The 19,028-nt window shown below is 53.6% G+C and overlaps 2 protein-coding genes across 6 annotated transcripts in view; both read right to left on the reverse strand.

Moving 5' to 3' along the window:
* ARHGEF19 (Rho guanine nucleotide exchange factor 19) overlaps positions 1 to 3,990 on the reverse strand; it is a 29,388-nt gene extending 25,398 nt beyond the window's left edge. The window contains exons 1-2 of the mRNA XM_010345544.3: positions 3,938 to 3,990; positions 3,821 to 3,855 (exon numbers count right to left, since the gene is read on the reverse strand). The gene's annotated coding sequence lies outside the window, so the exon portion shown is untranslated. The remainder of the gene's footprint in view (positions 1 to 3,820; positions 3,856 to 3,937) is intronic.
* Positions 3,991 to 9,745: 5,755 nt separating this feature from the next.
* Positions 9,746 to 15,120, reverse strand: CPLANE2 (ciliogenesis and planar polarity effector complex subunit 2). 5 transcript variants are annotated; one of them, XM_074380142.1, is made up of 6 exons: positions 14,635 to 15,035; positions 11,874 to 12,026; positions 11,136 to 11,260; positions 10,456 to 10,592; positions 9,931 to 10,220; positions 9,746 to 9,808 (listed from the first exon to the last, which is right to left on the reverse strand). In XM_074380142.1, exons 1-5 carry the CDS (start codon positions 14,744 to 14,746, stop codon positions 9,971 to 9,973), a joined length of 777 nt encoding a protein of 258 aa, XP_074236243.1. In that variant the 5' UTR covers positions 14,747 to 15,035; the 3' UTR covers positions 9,746 to 9,808; positions 9,931 to 9,970. The 5 variants fall into 5 exon arrangements, with proteins under 5 accessions (XP_074236243.1, XP_010343845.3, XP_039329831.2 ...); XM_010345543.3 differs by lacking the exon at positions 9,746 to 9,808 and adding an exon at positions 15,054 to 15,120 and having other exon boundaries at positions 9,966 to 10,220; positions 14,635 to 14,784; XM_039473897.2 differs by lacking the exon at positions 9,746 to 9,808 and adding an exon at positions 15,054 to 15,119 and having other exon boundaries at positions 9,966 to 10,220; positions 14,635 to 14,748.
* Between the last annotated feature and the right edge of the window lie 3,908 nt (positions 15,121 to 19,028).

Below are 19,028 nucleotides of genomic sequence, written 5' to 3' on the forward strand. Positions count from 1 at the left end.
TTTTTTTTTTTTTTTTGAGACAGTCTCACTCTGTTCCCAAGGCTAAGTGCAGTGGTGCAATCTTGCCTCACTGCAACCTCTCCCTTCCAGGTTCAAACAATTATTGTGCCTCAGCCTCCCAAGTAGCTGGGATTATAGGCATGTGCCACCACGCCCAGCTAATTTTTGTATTTTTAGTAGAGACAGAGTCTTGCCATGTTGGTCAGGCTGGTCTTGAACTCCTGGCCTCAAGTGGTCTGCCTGCCTCAGCCTCCCAAAGTCCTAGGATTACAGGCATAAACTACCGCACCCAGCCCACTCTTTAAATTAAATCAGATTTATTCTTTTTGAAACAGAGTCTCACTCTGTCACCCAGGCTGGAGTGCAGTGGTGTGATCTCAGCTAACTGCAACTTCTACCTCTCGGGTTCAAGTGATTCTCATGTCTCCGCCTCCCGAGTAGCTGGGATTAGAGGCGCATGCTACAATGCTGAGCTAGTTTTGTAATTTTAGTAGAGATGTTTTTTGTTTGTTTGTTTTTGTTGTTGTTTTTGTGGACCTGGGATGAAGAATTCTACAAATATTCACTGAGTTTACTTGTTCCAGGTCTGAGTTCAAATCACAGATGTCCCTGTTAATTTTCTATCTCGTTGATCCATTGAATATTAACAATGTGGTGTCAAATTCTCCCGCTATTATTGTGCGGGAGTCCAAGTCTCTTTATAAGTCATTAAGAACTTATATCTGGATGCTCCTATATTAGGTGCATATGTATTAATGATCATTGACTCCTGTTGTTGCATTGATCCTTTTACCATTATGTAATGTCCTTCTTTGTTTCGTTTTTGTTTTGTTTTGTTTTGTTTTGTTTTGTTTTCCTTTGCCATATTGGCCGGGCTGGTCTTAAACTCCCGGCCTCAAGTGATCCACTTGCTTCAGCCCCTCAAAGTGCTGGGATTATAGGTATGAGCCACTGTGCACAGCCAATTTTAATTTTAATTTAATTTTTAATATATTTTTTAAAGACAAGGTCTTGCTCTGTCACCCAGGCTGGAGTGCAGTGGCACAATCATAGCTCACAGCAGCCCCAAACTTCTGGCCCCAAGTGATCCTCCTGACTCAGTCTACTGAGTAGCGGGGACTACAGATGCATGTCATTGCACCCAGCTAATTTTTTATTTATTTTATTTATTTTTTATTTAAAAATTTTTTTAATTTTTATTTTTAATTTTTTTGTATTTATTGTTTATTTATTTATCTATTTATTATTTTTAAGATGGGGTTTCACCATGTTGGTCAGGCTGGTCTTGAACTCCCGACCTCAGGTGATCCACCTGCCTTGGCCTCCAAAGTGTTTGGATTACAGGCGTGAGCCACCATGCCCGGCAAGTTTTTATTTTTTAGTAGAGAGAACGTCTCACTATATTGCTGAGGCTGATCTTAGATTCCTGGGCTTCAGTAATCCTCCTGCCTTGGACACTGGAAGCGCTGGAATTACAGGTGTGAGCCACTATGCCCAGCCCAGGGCCACTCTTTAGAGTCACCTGAGTTGTACACCACACTATCCAGGGGGTACCACTGACATTTACTTTGTTGCCTCAGTGTTCCCTTTCTGCTTTTTCAGTCCCCCAGCAGCTGTTTAACCAATACCTTATATTAAATTCTCTCTGTTAAAATACCTTGTCTGGTTTTCTATCTCCTATAACCCTGTTGAATGGATGAAGTGATGAATGCCTGGACAAATGGGTAGGCAGAAGATAGATTATTCACGGATTCATTCAACAAACATTTATTGAGCATCTTCCATATGCTAGAGACCATTCTGGGCACTGGGGATACAGCAGTCAACATCACACACAAGGTCTCTGCTCTCATGGAGCTCACATGCCAGTGGGAGAAGACAGATAATAAATAAACCATAAAATACAGTGATGAATGCTGCGATGAAATTCAAACAGGGGACTGGGCATGGTGGCTCACACCTGTAATCCCAGCACTTTGGAAGGCAGAGGCGGGTGGATCACCTGAGATCAGGAGTTCACAACCAGCCTGGCCAACATGGTAAAACCTCATCTCTACTAAAAATACAAAAAATTAGCCGGGCGTAGTGGCGGACGCCTATAATCCCAGATACTTGGGAAGCTGAGATAGGAGAATCGTTTGAACCTGGGAGGCAGAGGTTGCAGTGAGCTGAGATCATGTCATTGCACTTCAGCCCGGGCAATAAGAGTGAAACTCCACCTCAAAAAAAATAATAAATAAGTGAGAGGGAGCCTCTCTGGATTGGTGGTCAGGGAAGACCCCTTAAAAGAAGGAGACATTTGAGACTTGAATTACAAGGAGTAGACCATATAAAATCTGAAGGGGCTGGGCACAGTGGCTCACATCTGTCTGTAATACCAGCACTTTGGGAGGCCAAGGCAGGCAGATTGCCTGAGGTCAGGAGTTTGAGACCAGCCTGGCCAACATGGTGAAACCCCGCATCTACTAAAAATACAAAAATTAGCCAGGCGTGGTGGCACATGCCTGTAATCCCAGTTACTTGGGAAGCTGAAGCAGAAGAATCATTTGAACCTGGGAAGTGGAAGCTGCAGTTAACTGAAATTGCACCACTGCACTCCAGCCTGAGTAACAGAGCAAGATTCCATCTCAAAAAAAAAAAAAAAAAAAAAAAGTTGAAGAAAGAGGATTCTGGCAGGGAGCATAGCCAATGCCAAGGCCCCAGGGTGGAAATGAACTTGACCTATTCGAGGATCTGGTCGAGCCAGTGGGGGAGAACCAGCCACAGGCCAGATGACACAAGGCCTTGTAGGCCACTGTGAGGGGGTTGGATGGTTTCCCAGGTACATCTCAAATGAGATTGTCCTGGAAGGCTTTGAGGAAGGTAACACAGGATGTCACCCTCCTGGCAGCTGAGAACCAATTAAGTGGGGCAAGGAGACCTGCTAGGAGGTCACTGCTGTCCAGGAAAGAGGAAATGTGACTTGGACTGGAGTGGGGAGGGCTGGGGTGTGGCAGAGGAAGTAGTGAGAAGTGAACAGATTCAGAATCAATGATTAGATGTTTGGATAGACAGGTAGGTAGCTGGACGGGTAGGGGGGCAGGTGGAATGTTTTCTCCTTCTCGGTTCTAGGGAGGGTCTCTCTCCAAGGCCCAGCTGATCATCTAAATACTCCCAATGTTTCACGTCACCCAGCCTATATCATCCTGATGTCAGAGAAGGGTGGAAGATGACCCAGGAAAAGTGTGAGGAGAAGCCAGATTTGGATCCTGGGATGCTGGACTCCAAAGCCTGAGCTCTTCCCAGCACACCTTATGGCCTCTGAGAACTCTGGGAAGTGGGGTTGTGGGCCTGGAGGGCTGAGCTGGGTATCACTTCCTGGTCCTGGAAGTCACTGCAGTGCTGGTGGTGGGCCAAGGTGGCACTGCCCACTTCCAGCGCTCCAGGAAGGCCAGGAAGATGCCGAAGAACACAGTTCCAGGGTGGTCAAAGAGGCAGCTCGGCTGCGAGAAGGGGTGAGAGGGCACATTGTAGGGCCAGCATCCAGGCCCAGGTTGGGCCCGAAACACCTACCTGGTTTTTTTGCCCCTTTCGCTGGCCCACCTTGGCCATGGAGCAGATCCCGGAAATATTCCATGTGGCACAGGTATCACAGAGTGGCACCCCCACTGACACAGACCTCCTCTCTGTGAGCAGAGGGTGCCCATCCTGAGAGGGCCTTTCCTCAACCAGGCAGATGACCTGGCCCACCCAGCCCATTCCCCAACCCTTCCGCAGCCACCCACACTAGTGTGTTGGTCCCCATGGTGACAAGTCCAGAGATAAAGACCAAGGTGCCTACCAGGCTGACAGGAAGCAGCCAAGCCATGTAGAAACCTGAAGGGTGAGAGAAAATTCATGAACCTCCATCTCTGTACTCAAGCCCCACTCCCAAACCCCACCCCAGTGCCAGACTTACCTAGCCAGGCAAAATCGATGACCACCTTCTCCCCAAAGTACTCTCATATGTGGTCCAGGGGCCGGTAGTTATACCAGTATCCCCAGTAAGCCCAGTATGGGCACAGCAATTGGCAAGAGTTGAGATCTGAACCGGGTCCCTGGTACCCAGGCAGTTCAAAGGGGCCCTAGGGGGACAAAAAGAGGGAGAGCTGCAGGGGGGTTTGAGGGTGCTCTCCGGATGCCCCAGCCACCGCTGCCATGCCCTTAGGCCTGGGAGAGATCTGAGCTTGGGACATCTCTCCCTCGTGCAATGGGAAGGCTGCGGTGTAGACTCCCTCTGCCAGCAGGCGGGCAATGCCCATTTCTGTGTTTCTTCTTCCTGGAGAGGCGTGGGGCCAGGATCTCTGCCACTTGCCAGAGGAGTCCTGGTGTCACCTCTGCCCGCTTAAGGTCCCAGCTGGACTCGCCCCAAGCAGCCATCTCACCAATCGGTGCCTGCACATGTTGGAGAAGTAGCAGTCACAGGAATCCCTGCCCAGGAATCTATGAGAGGAGCAGGGGTCAGAAGCCCACTCTTCCACCCAATCTGAAACCTAATGCTACGAGAATCCAGAGCCTCTCCGTTGAAGACAGGCAGGTGAGACATGCCAGCTGCTACTGCCAGAGAACCCTTCTGCCCGCAGAGCGCAGCCTGGGCTGGGTGTATTCGTCAGGTGAGCATCAGAGCGGATTGAACAGGTGGGAATCAGGACTGGGAGGCAGGGCCGGGGCCCCAGTTTGCGGAAAGGACAGGCCCAGAGATCTAAAGCGAGTGAAGCGGGAGTTGCCTCTGAGGTGCTGGAAGGAGGGGTAAATCAGCCTTGGTTGGGCTAAGGCTTCTGCGGACTGCTAGCCTCTCCGCGGGCAGACCCCGCCCACCCGAGGCGCCGTCCCGTCTCACCTGTCGGGCTCCGAGCTCCGGAGGTCGCACCTGCAGGAGTCCTGCGGCCGGCTGGGCACGTTCTGCGGCCGAGGGTTGCTCAGGGGCCGGCGCCGCCCTGGCTCCGCCCAGCCTTCCGAGCCGGGGTTGGCCGGGCCTCGGGTCAAGGTCAGGATTACGGCTCCTGGGGTGACTCCGCCCCGGGCGGACCCCGCCCCGCCCCTCCACCTGCGGCGGCGCGCGCAGGTTCGGTTCCTCGGCGAAGCGCTGCGGCTCCCAGGCGCGCTCAGCTCCCGACGGGCGCGGCGTTACGCGGCGCTGCTCTCCCGGGAGAGGAGAGTGAGGGACCCCCAAGCCCCTCCGCTCCCGATCTCGGCCGGGAGGTGACAGATCCCATTTTTCGCGTGGGTCCTTTCCGCCTTCAAAAGAGCTGTGACATGCGTTTCCTCGTTTACATTTCAAACAAGGAAACCGAACACCCTCGTTTTTCAAACGAAGAGACAGACGCCGGGTGGGCCGCGTCGTATAGTGACTGATCTCGCCCCTTTCTTGGGCACCTCTAATGTGCCAGGCCCTGGGCTGAGCGCTCTACACACTTCGTCCCTGTAACCGTCACAGCCCCTGCACGGGGCTGACACTATGGACAAACCCATTTCACAGATGAGCTGCCGAAGGCGCCGGGGCGGGTCTCAGAGCTGGCCTGGGGCGTCTGCTCTCGGTGTCGGGAGCCGCAGCCCGCCGGCGCCGCACTCACCTCCTCCAGGTCCTGCTGAAGCTTCTCGCGCCAGCTCCGTTGCCGGAGTCCCCGTCTCTGCCGCCGCCACAGGGGTCGCAGCTTCTCCAGGCGAGCGCGAAGTCCGCCCCATTGCGGGCGCGGGGGGACAGTTAGGAACGGTCTGGCCCGGGTCTGGCCCACTTTCAACTGGGCGGCAAGGGGGGTGTGAGTCTATCAGTCCCACTAAGGCCAACATTAAAGGAAAATTGAGTTGTAGCAAAAGGTATTAGGGTTAGTTCGAAAAACGAACTGCCCATTGCAAGAAAAAGACAAGGGATGCTGCGGGATTCTTGGGGAGGGGAGAGGGGGCTTAAAGAAGAGCCTGTGGCCTGGCCACTCCGGCCTTCTGGGTGAGGTGGGACAAAAGTCCTGTGTGGCCCAAGTCTCACCAACGTAGGTTTTCCTGTCTCAGAAAACGTTGCCCCTGGAGTCCAGGATATAAATGCTGCCGCAGGGCGCGGACACAGATACAGGCGTCGTCCGGGTTCCTGTCCGCGGCGCCATCATGGTCCTGGGTGCAGCAGGCATAGAGGTGAGGGTGAGGGGACGGGGCGCAGTTGCAGGTGCCAGAAGCTGCTGAATCGGCCCAGTTGGGCCGCCCCTCCCTCCTCGCAGCCCTGACTAAATTGAAGTGTAGCAATGGAGGCGATCCAATGTCAGCGCAATCTGCGACCCTTCTTCCTCCCCTCCACCTGCTCTCAGACCAGAACAGCCGCTGCTCCTGTATTAACAAGGAGGACGAGAAAGGCGCCCGGAACATGCTAAACATTTCATGTGCATTTACTTCTCACAACTCAAAGAAGTGGGTGCTGCTATCTCCACTTCACAGACGTGTCAACCGAGCACAAGGGAATTACAGAGGCATCCAAAGTCACGCAGTTCCCCTTCACCCGCCTTCTGGGCCAGCTTAACTAGGACTTAGTCCCAGCCCTTGCCTCTCAGGATCCACCCCTTCTTTACAGAACAGAGCTGAACACCAGCTCCCCTGCTTCTCCCCACCCACCAGTGTTCCAGAGGCGGAGGGGCCTCCAACCCACTCCTCCAGCCTGTTTTTTGTGGTTGGTTGGTGTTTTTGAGACAGTCTCACTTTGTTGCCCAGGCTGAAATGCAGTGGTGCAGTCTTGGCTCACTGCAACCTCTGCCTCCTGGGTTTAAGCAATTCTCTTGCCCCAGCCTCCTGAGTAGCTGGGATGACAGGCGCTCGCCACCATGCCCAGCTAACTTTTGTGTTTTTAGTAGAGACAGAGTTTCACCATGTTGGCCAGGCTGGTCTTGAATTCGTGACCTCAGGTGATCAGCCCACCTCAGCCTCCCAAAGTGCTGGGATTACAGGCGTGAGCCACTGTACCCAGCAGAGCCCAGGAGTTTGAGACAGTGAGACCCTGTCTCTCAAAAAGTTTTAAAATTGGTGGGGTATGGTGGGAGCTACTTGAGAGGCTGGGGAGGAAGGGGGAGGATCACTTGAGCCCAGGAGTTCGAGGCTGCAGTGACTGTGCCACTGCACTCCAGCCTAGGCGTCAGAGCAAGACCCTGTCTCTTAAAAAAATAAGAAGGGCATCATCAAGAGGGCAATGGCAGAGCACTAAACCAGGTGTGGGGCTCCTTGGAGTTTGAGGCCTGGTGTGACCACACAGGTCTCAGGCCCATGCCATCAGCCTGAACGCGTGCACGTGAGAACACACTCTCCTCTCACCCGCCCTCCACAGGGCTGCCCAGCAACCTCCCAAGAGGCATAGGCGTCAACTATTGGAAGAACTGTGGCTCCCAGTTCTGCACTATGGAGACGGCGGCCCCTGGGGTGGCCTACTAAATACCAAAGTGGCACGAGGGCTGCGCTGGGAGGAGCTAAGAAGGCGGCCCGGGGAGGAATGGGGGAGGGGCTCTAAGCCCCAGCCCTGTTGCCCTCGCCACTTTGTCTTTACCCAAGTAGACACCTCTTGTTTGGGGTAAAGGTGGATGAGGGGTCAATTCTGTGACCAGAGCAGTGCCAGCCAGGAGAAGACTGCCCTACCTCACCGTGGGGGGCTCTGGGTTTCGCTCCAGAGCAGCTTTCTGGCTTTTGGCTGAGCTGGTCCCCAAGAGGGGCAGGAAGCTTCCTTTCAAGGGGCAGTTTATGCCCAGAAATGACTGCCTGGGTTGTGGGGTAGCTGGAGGCCACAGTCAGGCCGGGGGCTGCCTTCAGGGCCCTAAGCCCAGCTCTATGGCTGCCCGGGAGAGCTAAGGTCTCCTGGAGTTAAGGACAGAGGGGGATGTGATCACGTCCCCCTGGGAGCAGGGCTGAGGGCTGCAGGAGTGGGAACTGGCTGCAGGCTCTGAGGCTGGGGTCCCTTCGCAGGGTGTGGGATAAGTGCAGGGCCTGAGCTCCGAGACTCGGGGGTGAGAGCGTGCGAGAATCAGTCCTTCCTCTGGCCTAGACCCTGGAAACAAAACCAGGTGGCAGTGCTGACCCAGGTTGACAAACACAGGTGGCAGTATTCAGGGTGGACAGGCTGGCAGCATGCATGGGCATGTGTGCTTGGGCACGGGCATCAGGACAGGTGAATCTGGGCCTCCTGTGTGTGCCAGGAGGCAGGAATGGAAAGCACTTTCGTCCTGGCGCAGGTGTGTGAGCACAGGTGGTGCTGTGTGAGTGGGGCCTCAGCAGAGCTGCAGCGCTCCAAGGGTCAGCTAGCTTTGGGGACACTCTGCTTTAGACCAGACGCAGGCCAGGCCTCAGCCCAGGGGTTCATCTATGGGCTGAAGCGTAGATGGGCAGGAGCTCATCAGAGGGGAAAGTATAAAGGCCCATTTCCCTGGGGCCTTCCCCTCATCCTCCTTAGGCTACCTCCTTAGTCTCCTTAGTCCAGTGTCTCTGGCTCATGGGGCAGGGCCGAGGCACAAGGCTGGGCCTGCTCACTCCCTTCCCGGCTCCTGTCGATGGCCTCCCATGGGGCAGAGCTGCCTCTCAAGTCAGCTCATGCCCTGACTCCCACGGGGATGGTCCTCGGCCCTGCATGGTGCTGCTTTTGGATGCCTTGGGCTGCCAGGATTCCCATCCTAAGCCTGGCCTGACAGCTTCATGATCAAGAAAGGCACTGCAGACTGGGTGTGGTGGCTCACACCTGTAATCCCAGCACTTTGGGAAGCTGAGGCGGGCAGATCACTTGAGGTCAGGAGTTTGAGACCAGCCTGGCCAATATAATGAGACCTCCATTTCTACTAAAAATACAACATTTAGCTGACATGGTGGTGGGTGCCTGTAATCTCAGCTACTCGGGAGGCTGAGGTATGAGAATTGCTTGAACCCAGATGTAGGTTGCAGTGAGCTGAGATCATGCCACTGTACTCCAACCTGTGTGACAGAGCAAGATTCTGAAACAAAAAAAAGAACAAAAGGCACTGTGGGCCAGGCATGGTGGCTCACGCCTCTCATCCCAGCACTTCGGGGGGCTGAGGCAGGTGGATCACCTGAGGTCAGGAGTCTGAGACCAGCCTGGCCAACATGGCAAAACCCACCTCCTAAAAATACAAAAATTAGCCAGGCATGGTGACGGGCACCTGTAATCCCTGCTACTCGGGAGACTGGGGCAGGAGAATCGCTGGGACCTGGGAGGCGAAGGGTGCAGTGAGCTGCACTCTAGCTTGGGTGAGACAGCCAGACTCCAACTCAAAAAAAAAAAAAAAAAAAAAAAAAAAAATGCACTGCAGAGTGACGGGCTTGACTCCTGGACTCACAGGTGGACTCCATGTCCCAGCCTCCCCCACAGCACCACATGACCACATGACTGCTGGGTGCTGGCCTCTGGAGTAGGCAGAATGAGGTGCCACCCTGGGCCTGGTCCACAGAAAGCTGGGGGCCACCTCCCTCCTGTACTCACTCCCTGGCTGCTGACTGGGTGCTGATGCCCTGGGGCAACTGGGCAGGATCTCTGGGGCTGGGTCTCTGCAGAAGCACCTGGAGCAGGGCCCCACACCCACTGTCACCTCCTCCTGAAGCCAATGCAAGAACTAACAGGTCTATGGAGTTCAGCACTGGAAGTTCGGTGTTTATCTGTTACAACAGATGGTGTCACCTCTACCAATACAGGTTCTTGATTGAAGTCACTTGAGAGGCACCCCATCTCCCTGTCACCTGCCATGGGTGCTGCCAAAAGGGGAGAGGCCATGAAAAGATGTCCGAGCTCAGGATCTCGGTCCCCATCTCCATGCCATGAATTCTGCAAGGAAAGCGTTGCTGGCGGGGGCTTCTCCGGCCACGTCCTCCCTGACCAGGCCATGCTGCCCAGTCTTCCAGACGGGATCCATGCTCCTGCCCCAGCCTCATGCCCTGTGTTGAGACCTGAGGGTTGGGGGCGGGATCACAGGCACCCACTCGTGATTCATCCAGGAGTACTCTCTGGGGGGCTGGGAAGCAGGCCAGCCGCCACCTGGTCTTGGTGCCACAGCTGCTCAGCGAGGCCATTGAGTATGTGAGCAATGTCAGCCAGCCCAGCCCGCCCGTCCAACGTGCGCCCATCAGCCAGCCGCCGCCCTGGCACACTCTTCACCCGTAGCAGGGGCAGCTCCCAGGCCTGCCGGAAGGCTATGAGGTCCCGCTCGGGCACGTCTGTGTGCATATACTGGTCAAATCTGGAGGAGGGTCAAGGAGCCTGGCCAGGTGCCTCTGCACACGCCCCCATCAGACCCCGCCTCTCCCTCCGCCCTGGAGCCCGCACCCAGGAGCTGGGCTAGCCATGCTGTACCCTTTAAGTACAAGCCCAGGTGTTGAATTCCACACCTGGGCAGAGGCCAGGCCCCTGACCCCCTTGCTCCATGACTCGCCAAGGGTGGCCTCTGACAGCCCCAGGGGCTACCCAAAGGATACTTGGAGCCGATGACCATCCTGATGACACCAGGGGCCTCACCTGCTATGCGGGCCAGCTGTCCAGGGAGGTCTTCAAAGGAGGCACGGTCAGTGAAGGAGAAAAGGAAGAGGAAAGCATCCGTGTTCTCCTTGCAAGCCTGGCGACAGAGAGGCATATAACCGTGCCAACCCTCCCATCAGCTGCAGGGCACTGAGAAGAACCAGGAATAATCCCTCCTTTCACAGATTGGGAAACTGAGGCCCAGAGCATGATGTGGCTGGTCCTAGGATGAGCATGGGCTGGGACTCAGTCCCCAGTGCCAGCTCAGATCTCTAGCTCCCAGGGCAGTGCCTTGAATTTTTTTCTTTTCTTTTTTGAGACGGAGTTTTGCTCCGTGCAACGGTTCGATCTCGGCTGACTGCAACCTCCATCTCCCAGGTCCAAGCGATTCTCCTGCCTCAGCCTCCCGAGTAGCTGGGATTACAGGCGCCTGGCTAACTTTTTGTATCATTAGTAGAGACAGAGTCTCTCCATGTTGGTCAGGCTGGTCTCAAACTTTCGACCTCAGGTGATCGGCCCGCGTCAGCCTCCCAAAGTGCTGGGATTAGAGGTGTGAGCCACCATACCCAGCCAGTGCCTTGAGCTCATTAATACCCAATCGGCCCCGGCAGAGCCCGCCCAGGCCCACGTGCCTGCTCACCGGCAGCATGTGATCGAACTTTTTGAGTGCAGACTCTCCACAGTCCCAGAACTCAAACCGAAACATGACGACACGGTCGCTGGCCTGCAGCTTGGCTGGCCAAAATACCACGGTGGTCTGGATGCCTGAGGGGAGCCAGGGTCAGCCATTTAGCATGGGAGGGGTGGAGATGGAGGACTGGGGGCAGGAAGGAACAGGAACAAGAGATACGTCCCTGCCCTGAGGGGTCCCCACTTTGATGAGGGAGGCACAGTCTTTGACCTGGGAGAATTCTCAGTCTGATGGGAGAAACAGAGACTGACCCTGGAGGAGCCTCTGGCACGCCAGGAAGATGCAGTCCCAGCCATGGCAAAGCAGTTTTGTTTGTATGTGCAGGGAGACCAAAGGTCCCGGGACACTGGGCATGTTTCAACAGGGTGGATCAATCGGCACCCAGTGGTAAGAAACAAGAAAGGAAGATTAGCATTTCCTGAGTATCTACCTCGAGCCTAGCTTGATGCTAGGGATGTTACCACCACGACCTCTAGCAACCACACAACAGCCCTGTGGGGTGGGTACTAGTATCCCCTTAGGACTGAGGAGCCCATGGAGGCTCAGAGAGGTGAAGTGACTTTCCAAGGCTATAGAGTAGGATGTGGAGCTGGGTATCGACCCTGGCTTGTGTGGTCCAGGGCCAGGTTCCTGCCCCCACCCCAAGGAGGGCCTCCCAGGATGGGCAAAGGATTGAATCCCACTCACCGGGGGTCTCGTGGTGTACCACAGGCACCTCCAGGCCAGCCAGCTTGGCCACCAGCGCCGTCTTGCCCACACCACTCTTCCCGGACACGAAGATTTTGTAGCTGGCAGTGTCAATGGACACAGGTGGTGGCAGCACTGGCCGCTCAAGCAGCCCTGGAGCAAAGAGGGAGCCAGGCAGGGTCAAAAGGTGCTGTGGTTTGAAGGTGTCCCCCAAAGGTCATGTGTGAGATCCTTAATCCCCTATGCAACAGTGTTAGGAGGTAGGGCCTACCAAGAGGCGATGAGCTCAAGTGTTCTACCCTCACAAATGGATCCGTGTTGTTATCGAGGGAGTGGGTTTGTGATAAAAGCCAGTTTGGGCACCTCTTGCTGCCTTACTGTCACACTTCTGCCTTCTGCCATGGGATGGCACAGCATGAAGGCCCTTTCCAGATGACATGCTCTTAGACTTCCCAGCCTCCAGAACTGTGAGCCAAATAAACTTCCATTCATTATAAATTTCCCAGAGGAGGCTGGGCGTGGTGGCTCACACCTGTAATCTCAGCACTTTGGGAGGCCAAGGCGGGCAGATCACCTGAGGTCAGGAGTTTGAGACAAGCCTGGCCAATATGGTGAAACTCCCATCTCTATTAAAAAAAAAAAAATACAAAAAATTAGCTGGGTGTAGGAGTGGGTGCCTGTAATCTCAGCTACTTGGGAGGCTGAGCCAGGAGAATCACCTGAACCTGGGAAGTGGAAGTTGCAGTGAGCTGAGATCGTATCACTGCACTCCAGCCTGAGCAACAGAGTGAGACTCCATCTCAAAAAAATATAAATAAATAAATAAATAACCTAGAGTGTGGCATTCTGTTATAGCAGCATAAAATGGACTAAGATAGGGGGTCAGTCCTGTACTTTCTCCATCAGATCCTAGGCTGGACAATCTCATTTATTTATTTTTTCTGTATCTTTTTCTTTTTGAGATGGAGTCTCACTCTGTCGCCCAGGCTGGAGTGCAGTGGCAAGATCTTTGCTCACTGCAACCTCCACCTCCCAGGTTCAAGTGATTCTCCTGCCTCAGCCACCAGAGTAGCTGAGATTACAGGTAGACACCACCATGCCTGGCTAAATTTGTATTTTTAGTAGAGATGGAATTTCTCCATGTTAGTCAGGCTGGTCTTGAACTCCTGACCTCAGGGGATCCACCCTCCTTGGCCTCTCAAAGTGCTGGGATTAGAGGGGTAAACCACCGCACCTGGCCCCATCTGTGGTTCTTAATACTCATCCCAGTTTTACAGAAGTCTGGGATACAAAGAGACTGGCCTAAGTTGATATTTACCAGCTGCTCTCAATGTTTGTCCGGGGGCCTGCATGGCAACTGCTGAACGACACATTCAGGTGTTCACAAAACCTCCCAGATGTCGGCAGGTAAAGTAAAAACACAAAAATTCAAAGCCACCACTGCCATACCTCTAAGTTACGGCTGCTTGATCCTATCTGTGGCATAGATAATATGGTCAGTGGGTTCTATGACATTCCCAGAAAATCAGCTCAGCCTTCACCCAATTCTCTTCCACTCAACACAAATAAACACAAAACGAACAGCCAACCTTCAGTGAACACCCACTGCATGCCAGAGCCTGCTCAGTGTGTTACAAACACAAAACTCCTTAGGAATTTCCCCTGCAACTCTGTGGGGTAAATACTATGATTATCCCCATTTTACAGAGGTGGGACTTGAGGCTAGAGTTGACTTATCACCAGTCACACAGGCAGTGGTGGAGCCTGGGTGTGTGGGACCTCAAACGCAGTGCTACCAACCATCATGGGATTAGAGGGACAGTGGCCATATTAGAGGGTCTTTTTTTTTTTTTTTGAGACAGACTTTTGCTCTTGTCGCCCAGGCTGGAGTGCAATGGCTCCACCTAGGGTCACTGCAACCTCCGCCTCCTGGGTTCAAGCAATTCTCCTGCCTCCGCCTCCCGAGTAGCTGGGATTATAAGTGCCTGCTACCATGCCCAGCTAATTTTTGTATTTTTAGTAAAGACAGGGTTTCGCCATGTTGGCCAAGCTGGTCTTGAACCCCTGCCTCAGCCTCCCAAAGTGCTGGGATTACAGGCGTGAGCCACTGCGCCCGGCCTTCCAGAGGGTCATATTTTCAACCTAGTGTAATTTGTTTAAAAAAAAACACAGTTGACATATTGACAAATTTTGGTTCTAGCTATCTTACTCTCTGGTCTGAAGCCTTCTGGGGCCTTGCTTCTCCTGGCCAGAACTGGACTCCACAGCTCATTCCAGGTACCCCTGGTGGCCTCACAGCCGGGCCCTGCCTGGGCGAGTCAGTTTCACCATGGGGAACACCAGTGTCTCATCCCAGAGACAGCAGCACATGGAAGAGCCTCACCTCTACTTACTAGGGCGTGATCTTAGCCAAGTCTGTACCACGTGCTGCTGAGAGGTTAAATGGGAGTGCACTGTGGAAAGTGCCCAGCAGAAGCCCTGGCACCAGGGGACGGCTCAGTCAACTGCACCTCTGGTAACAGTGGTTGCTGACAGGGTTTCTTGCTGTTTCCATGTTCCTGGCTCTGATGATGGAATTAGCTCTAAGGAGATTCAGTGGTAGGGGTCCCAGGGATAGGGCTTTCAGTCCCCCAGGCTGAAGACTGCAGTGGAGCAGGCCCTCACTGTCCTGCCTCTCTGCCCCACTCAGGGAGCAACAGACGATACTCCTCTCCCCAGGGAGAGACAAGCAACAGGCTGGAGGAAAGCGGGAGGCACTTACCAAACACCCGCCGGCGGTTCTTGCGCAGAATGCAAGTCAGGTACTCCTTGCCCTCGGCACTCTCGTGCCAGTTTGGGACAACCACCGAACCGAGCACGGGAGGTCTGGCCATGGCTGGGCACCGCGATGGGGTAGGGAGATGGCAGAATGCTGAGAGCAGGGAGTGGAAAGGGGGGTGACCGTCCCAAGCCGGGCCTGTGATCCCTCTTAACTGCCCTCTGACTCTCCCCGGGGGCCCCAGAAAATGCCGTCCTACAGCCCCCTCTCTCCTCCGCAGTGCTCCCTGGGGACAGTCATCCCATTACTGCCCAGGGAGGGTATTTACACAGCCCGTCTCCCCTTGTCACCTCCGGGGGTCACACAACCCTGTTTCTCCTCTACCTTCTAGATCCCGACTCCCGGGGCCACCTAGCCCTCACCATCAGCAGTCCCGGCGGCGAACCGAACCGGGTGCCGAAGGCGCCTTTAAACGCCCACCCGCGCTCCCGCCGCCCCAGCCCCCCGGGCCCGCTTCCGCCCGGCCTGCGTCCGGCTTCGGCTCGCGCTGCCAGCCCCGGCGCCGGTGCTCGCGGCGCATGTGCGGAGGTTGTTGCCATGGAGATGCCGGAGGCTGGGTTGGGCGGGTTCGGGCGGCGTTGGTCCCTCCTACAATGTCCGCAGCCCGCGCGGCGCGATGGCACTGGGACAAAAGGCCTTTTTCTCTGGGTCGTGGATCCTCTTCTCTACTACTACGTCCGATCCCCAGTCTTTCTTCCAAAACATCATGAAACGCCCGCTTCTCCAGGAGCCTTCCATGCCTGTGTCTCAGTTTCTTCTTCTATAACGTGGACGTAACATGTTATTCCCTCCATAGCTGTGCTCCATATGTTTAATTATGACTGTTGCTATTATAAATATTATTGCTCTATTAATTCTGCTCAGCAGGACCTCGAGATTACTTAAACACCTCTGGCTTCGCTGATGGGGACACACACCAGCTCAGAGAGATCAAGGGCTTGGCTCAGGTCTTTAAAAATGAGTCAGAGAAAATAATAAAAACAAAAGAAAAAACTGAGTCAGCGGCCCACTGGATTGTACTTTTCATTCATTCGTTAATTCAACAAATACTGAGCACCTACTATCTTCCTGGCCTATTCTAAGGGCTGGGAATACAATGGCCAACAAGTCCCTGTCCTCCTGGAGCTGACTTTTCAGCTCTGAACCTCTGAGCGCCTCTCCACTGTTCCAGCACTGGACACCAGGCCTGTTGCCCAGAAGGTGGGTGCTCAGTAAATGTCCATTGGTTGGAAAGGGTGCAGGTGGGTCATTACTGAGAGTTTGTCTATTACATTTGATTTTTACCACTATCTTCTTGCAGTGACTTCACGTAGGGCAAATCGCTGTTTTGAAAGAAATAATCCCCAGCACTTTGGGAGGCCGAGGTGGGTGGATCACGAGGTCAAGAGATCGAGACCATCCTGGTCAACATGGTGAAATCCCGTCTCTACTAAAAATACAAAAAAATTAGCTGGGCATGGTGGCGCGTGCCTGTAATCCCAGCTACTCAGGAGGCTGAGGCAGGAGAATTGCCTGAACCCAGGAAGCGGAGGTTGCGGTGAGCCGAGATCGTGCCATTGCACTCCAGCCTGGGTAACAAGAGCGAAACTCCATCTCAAAAAAAAAAAAGAAAGAAAGAAATAATCTAGGAATTAAGCTTTACTGAAGGCCACCTAAGTGCCAGACAGTTGGGGCTTTACAGAAGTCACATGATTTAATTCTATAAACAAACCTGTGTAAATAGTATTACCCTCTTTTACTGATGATGACACTCAGAAACATAACATGACTTGTCTGAGGTCACACGGCATAGCTAGTCAGTGTGAAAACGACTCAGAACTCACAGCTGGCTGGTGTGGTGGCTCATGCTTGTAATCCCAGCACTTTGGGAAGCCAAGGAGGGCGGATTGCTTAAGCTCAGGAGTTCCAGACCAACCTGGGCAACACAGTAAGACCCTGTCTCTACCAAAAACACAAACATTAGCAGGGCACAGTGGTGCACGCCTGTAGTCCCAGCTACTCAGAGGCTGAGGTGGGAGGATTGCTTGAGCCTGGGAAGTGGAGGTTGCAGTGAGCTGAGGTCACGCCACTGCACGTCAGCCTGAGCGACAGAGCCAGACCCTGTCAAAAAAAAAAGAACCCACGGTTACCTGACTCTAAAGTACTTATCTTTTCTACCAGTTTGGGTTTTTGTGTTTTTTGTTTTGTTTTGTTTTGTTTAGAGTCTTCCTCTGTCGCCCAGGCTGGAGTACAGTGGCACAATCTTGGCTCACTGCAACCTCCACCTCCTAGGTTCAAGCGGTTCTCCTGCCTCAGCCTCCCGAGTAGCTGGGATTACAGGCATGCACCACCATGACCAGCTAATATTTGTGTTGTTTTTTTTTTTTGTTTTTTTTTTTTTTTTGAGACGGAGTTTCGCTCTTGTTACCCAGGCTGGAGTGCAATGGCGCGATCTCGGCTCACCGCAACCTCCGCCTCCTGGGTTCAGGCAATTCTCCTGCCTCAGCCTCCTGAGTAGCTGGGATTACAGGCACGCGCCACCATGTCCAGCTAATTTTTTTGTATTTTTAGTAGAGACGGGGTTTCACCATGTTGACCAGGATGGTCTCGATCTCTTGACCTCGTGATCCACCCGCCTCGGCCTCCCAAAGTGCTGGGATTACAGGCTTGAGCCATCGCGCCCGGCCAATATTTGTATTTTTAGTAGAGACGGGATTTCATCATGTTGAGCAGGCTGGTCTCAAACTCCTGACCTCAAGTGATCTGCCCATCACAGCCTCCCAAAGTGCTGGGATTACAGGTGTGAGCCACTGTTCCCAGCCAGGTGTTTTTTTGGTTTGTTTCGTTTTGTTTTCTTGAGACGGAGTTTCGCTCTTGTTGTCCAGGCTGGAGTGCAATGGCGCGATCTCGGCTCACCGCAACCTCTGCCTCCTGGGTTCAAGCAGTTCTCCTGTCTCAGCCTCCCGAGTAGCTGGGACTACAGGCATGCGCCACCATGCCCAGCTAATTTTTTGTATTTTTAGTAGAGACGGGGTTTCATCATGTTGACCAGGATGGTCTCGATCTCTTGACCTCGTGATCCACCCGCCTCGGCCTGGCAAAGTGCTGGGATTATAGGCGTGAGCCACCTGGCCGCTGGGTTTTGTTTTTAAAACTTTGCCCCCAGCCACTAGGAGGGCTGTCCCTAGGGAAGCAGAAGCAGCCAGAGGACCACAAACTCTCAGATTTTTTTTTTTTTTTTTTTTTTTTTGAGACAGAGTCTTGCTCTGTCACCCAGGCTGGAGTACAGTGATATGTTCTCAGCTCACTGCAACCACTGCCTCCTGGGTTCAAACAATTCTCCTGTCTCAGCTTCCTGAGTAGCTGGGATTACAGGCGAGTGCCACCACACCTGGCTAATTTTTGCATTTTTAGTAGAGACGGGGTTTCACCATGTTGGTCAGGCTGGTCTCAAACTCCTGACCTTGTGATCTGCCCACTTCGGCCTCCAGTAGTGCTGGGATTACAGCTGTGAGCCATCACGCCCAGCTAACTCACAAATTTTTTTTTTTTTTTTTTTTTTTTTTTTTTTTTTTTTTTTGAGATGGAGTTTCGCTCTTGTTACCCAGGCTGGAGTGCAATGGCACGATCTCGGCTCACCGCAACCTCCGCCTCCTGGGTTCAGGCAATTCTCCTGCCTCAGCCTCCTGAGTAGCTGGGATTACAGGCACGTGCCACCATGCCCAGCTAATTTTTTGTATTTTTAGTAGAGACGGGGTTTCACCGTGTTGACCAGGATGGTCTCGATCTCTTGACCTCGTGATCCACCCGCCTCGGCCTCCCAAAGTGCTGGGATTACAGGCTTGAGCCACCGCGCCCGGCCAACTCACAAATTTTTTAAGGGCAATTATGTCCAAGAGAGGGGACGTGTAAGACAAGGTGCTTTCTCTCAACTTGCTCACTCTGTGGCCAGGCAGAACAAGACAAATAACCATTCCTACAGGATTCTGCAGTTGGAATCCTTTGCCCATACTCCCAGGTCACATGGTTCCCCTTCCTGCAGCTGTCACCACATCTACCCAGTCAGGGAGATTCACAGCTGTGCACAGCTCTCTCCATGGGCCAGGAGTGACTCAGTGGTAGGGCTCGGATCTGAATTATCTCTGGATTTCCAGACTACACATCCAGCCCTGTCCTTGGCTTGTGGAGGGCTCAGTGAGCATTTGAGAAAATGAACCGGCTTGGCAGAATGAGCGCACCTGTTAATCTGGAAGACGGAGAGAAGATATAAAGTCCTCTTGGGGCTGGGCACAGTGGCTCCCGCCTGCAATCCCAGCACTTTGGGAGGTTGAGGCGGGCAAATCACTTGAGGTCAGGAA

This window comes from Saimiri boliviensis, chromosome 11, assembly GCF_048565385.1.
Source record: "Saimiri boliviensis isolate mSaiBol1 chromosome 11, mSaiBol1.pri, whole genome shotgun sequence".
NCBI classification, from domain to species: domain Eukaryota; kingdom Metazoa; phylum Chordata; class Mammalia; order Primates; family Cebidae; genus Saimiri; species Saimiri boliviensis.

Coding starts and splice junctions, on each gene's coding strand:
- CPLANE2 (XM_074380142.1), bottom strand. CDS start 14,746: ATGGCCAGACCTCCCGTGCTCGGTTCGGTGGTTGTCCCAAACTGGCAC. Junction 12,027..14,634: donor GAACCGCCGGCGGGTGTTTG/GTAAGTGCCTCC, acceptor TCTTTGCTCCAG/GGCTGCTTGAGCGGCCAGTG. Junction 10,221..10,455: donor AGGATGGTCATCGGCTCCAA/GTATCCTTTGGG, acceptor ACCCTCCTCCAG/ATTTGACCAGTATATGCACA.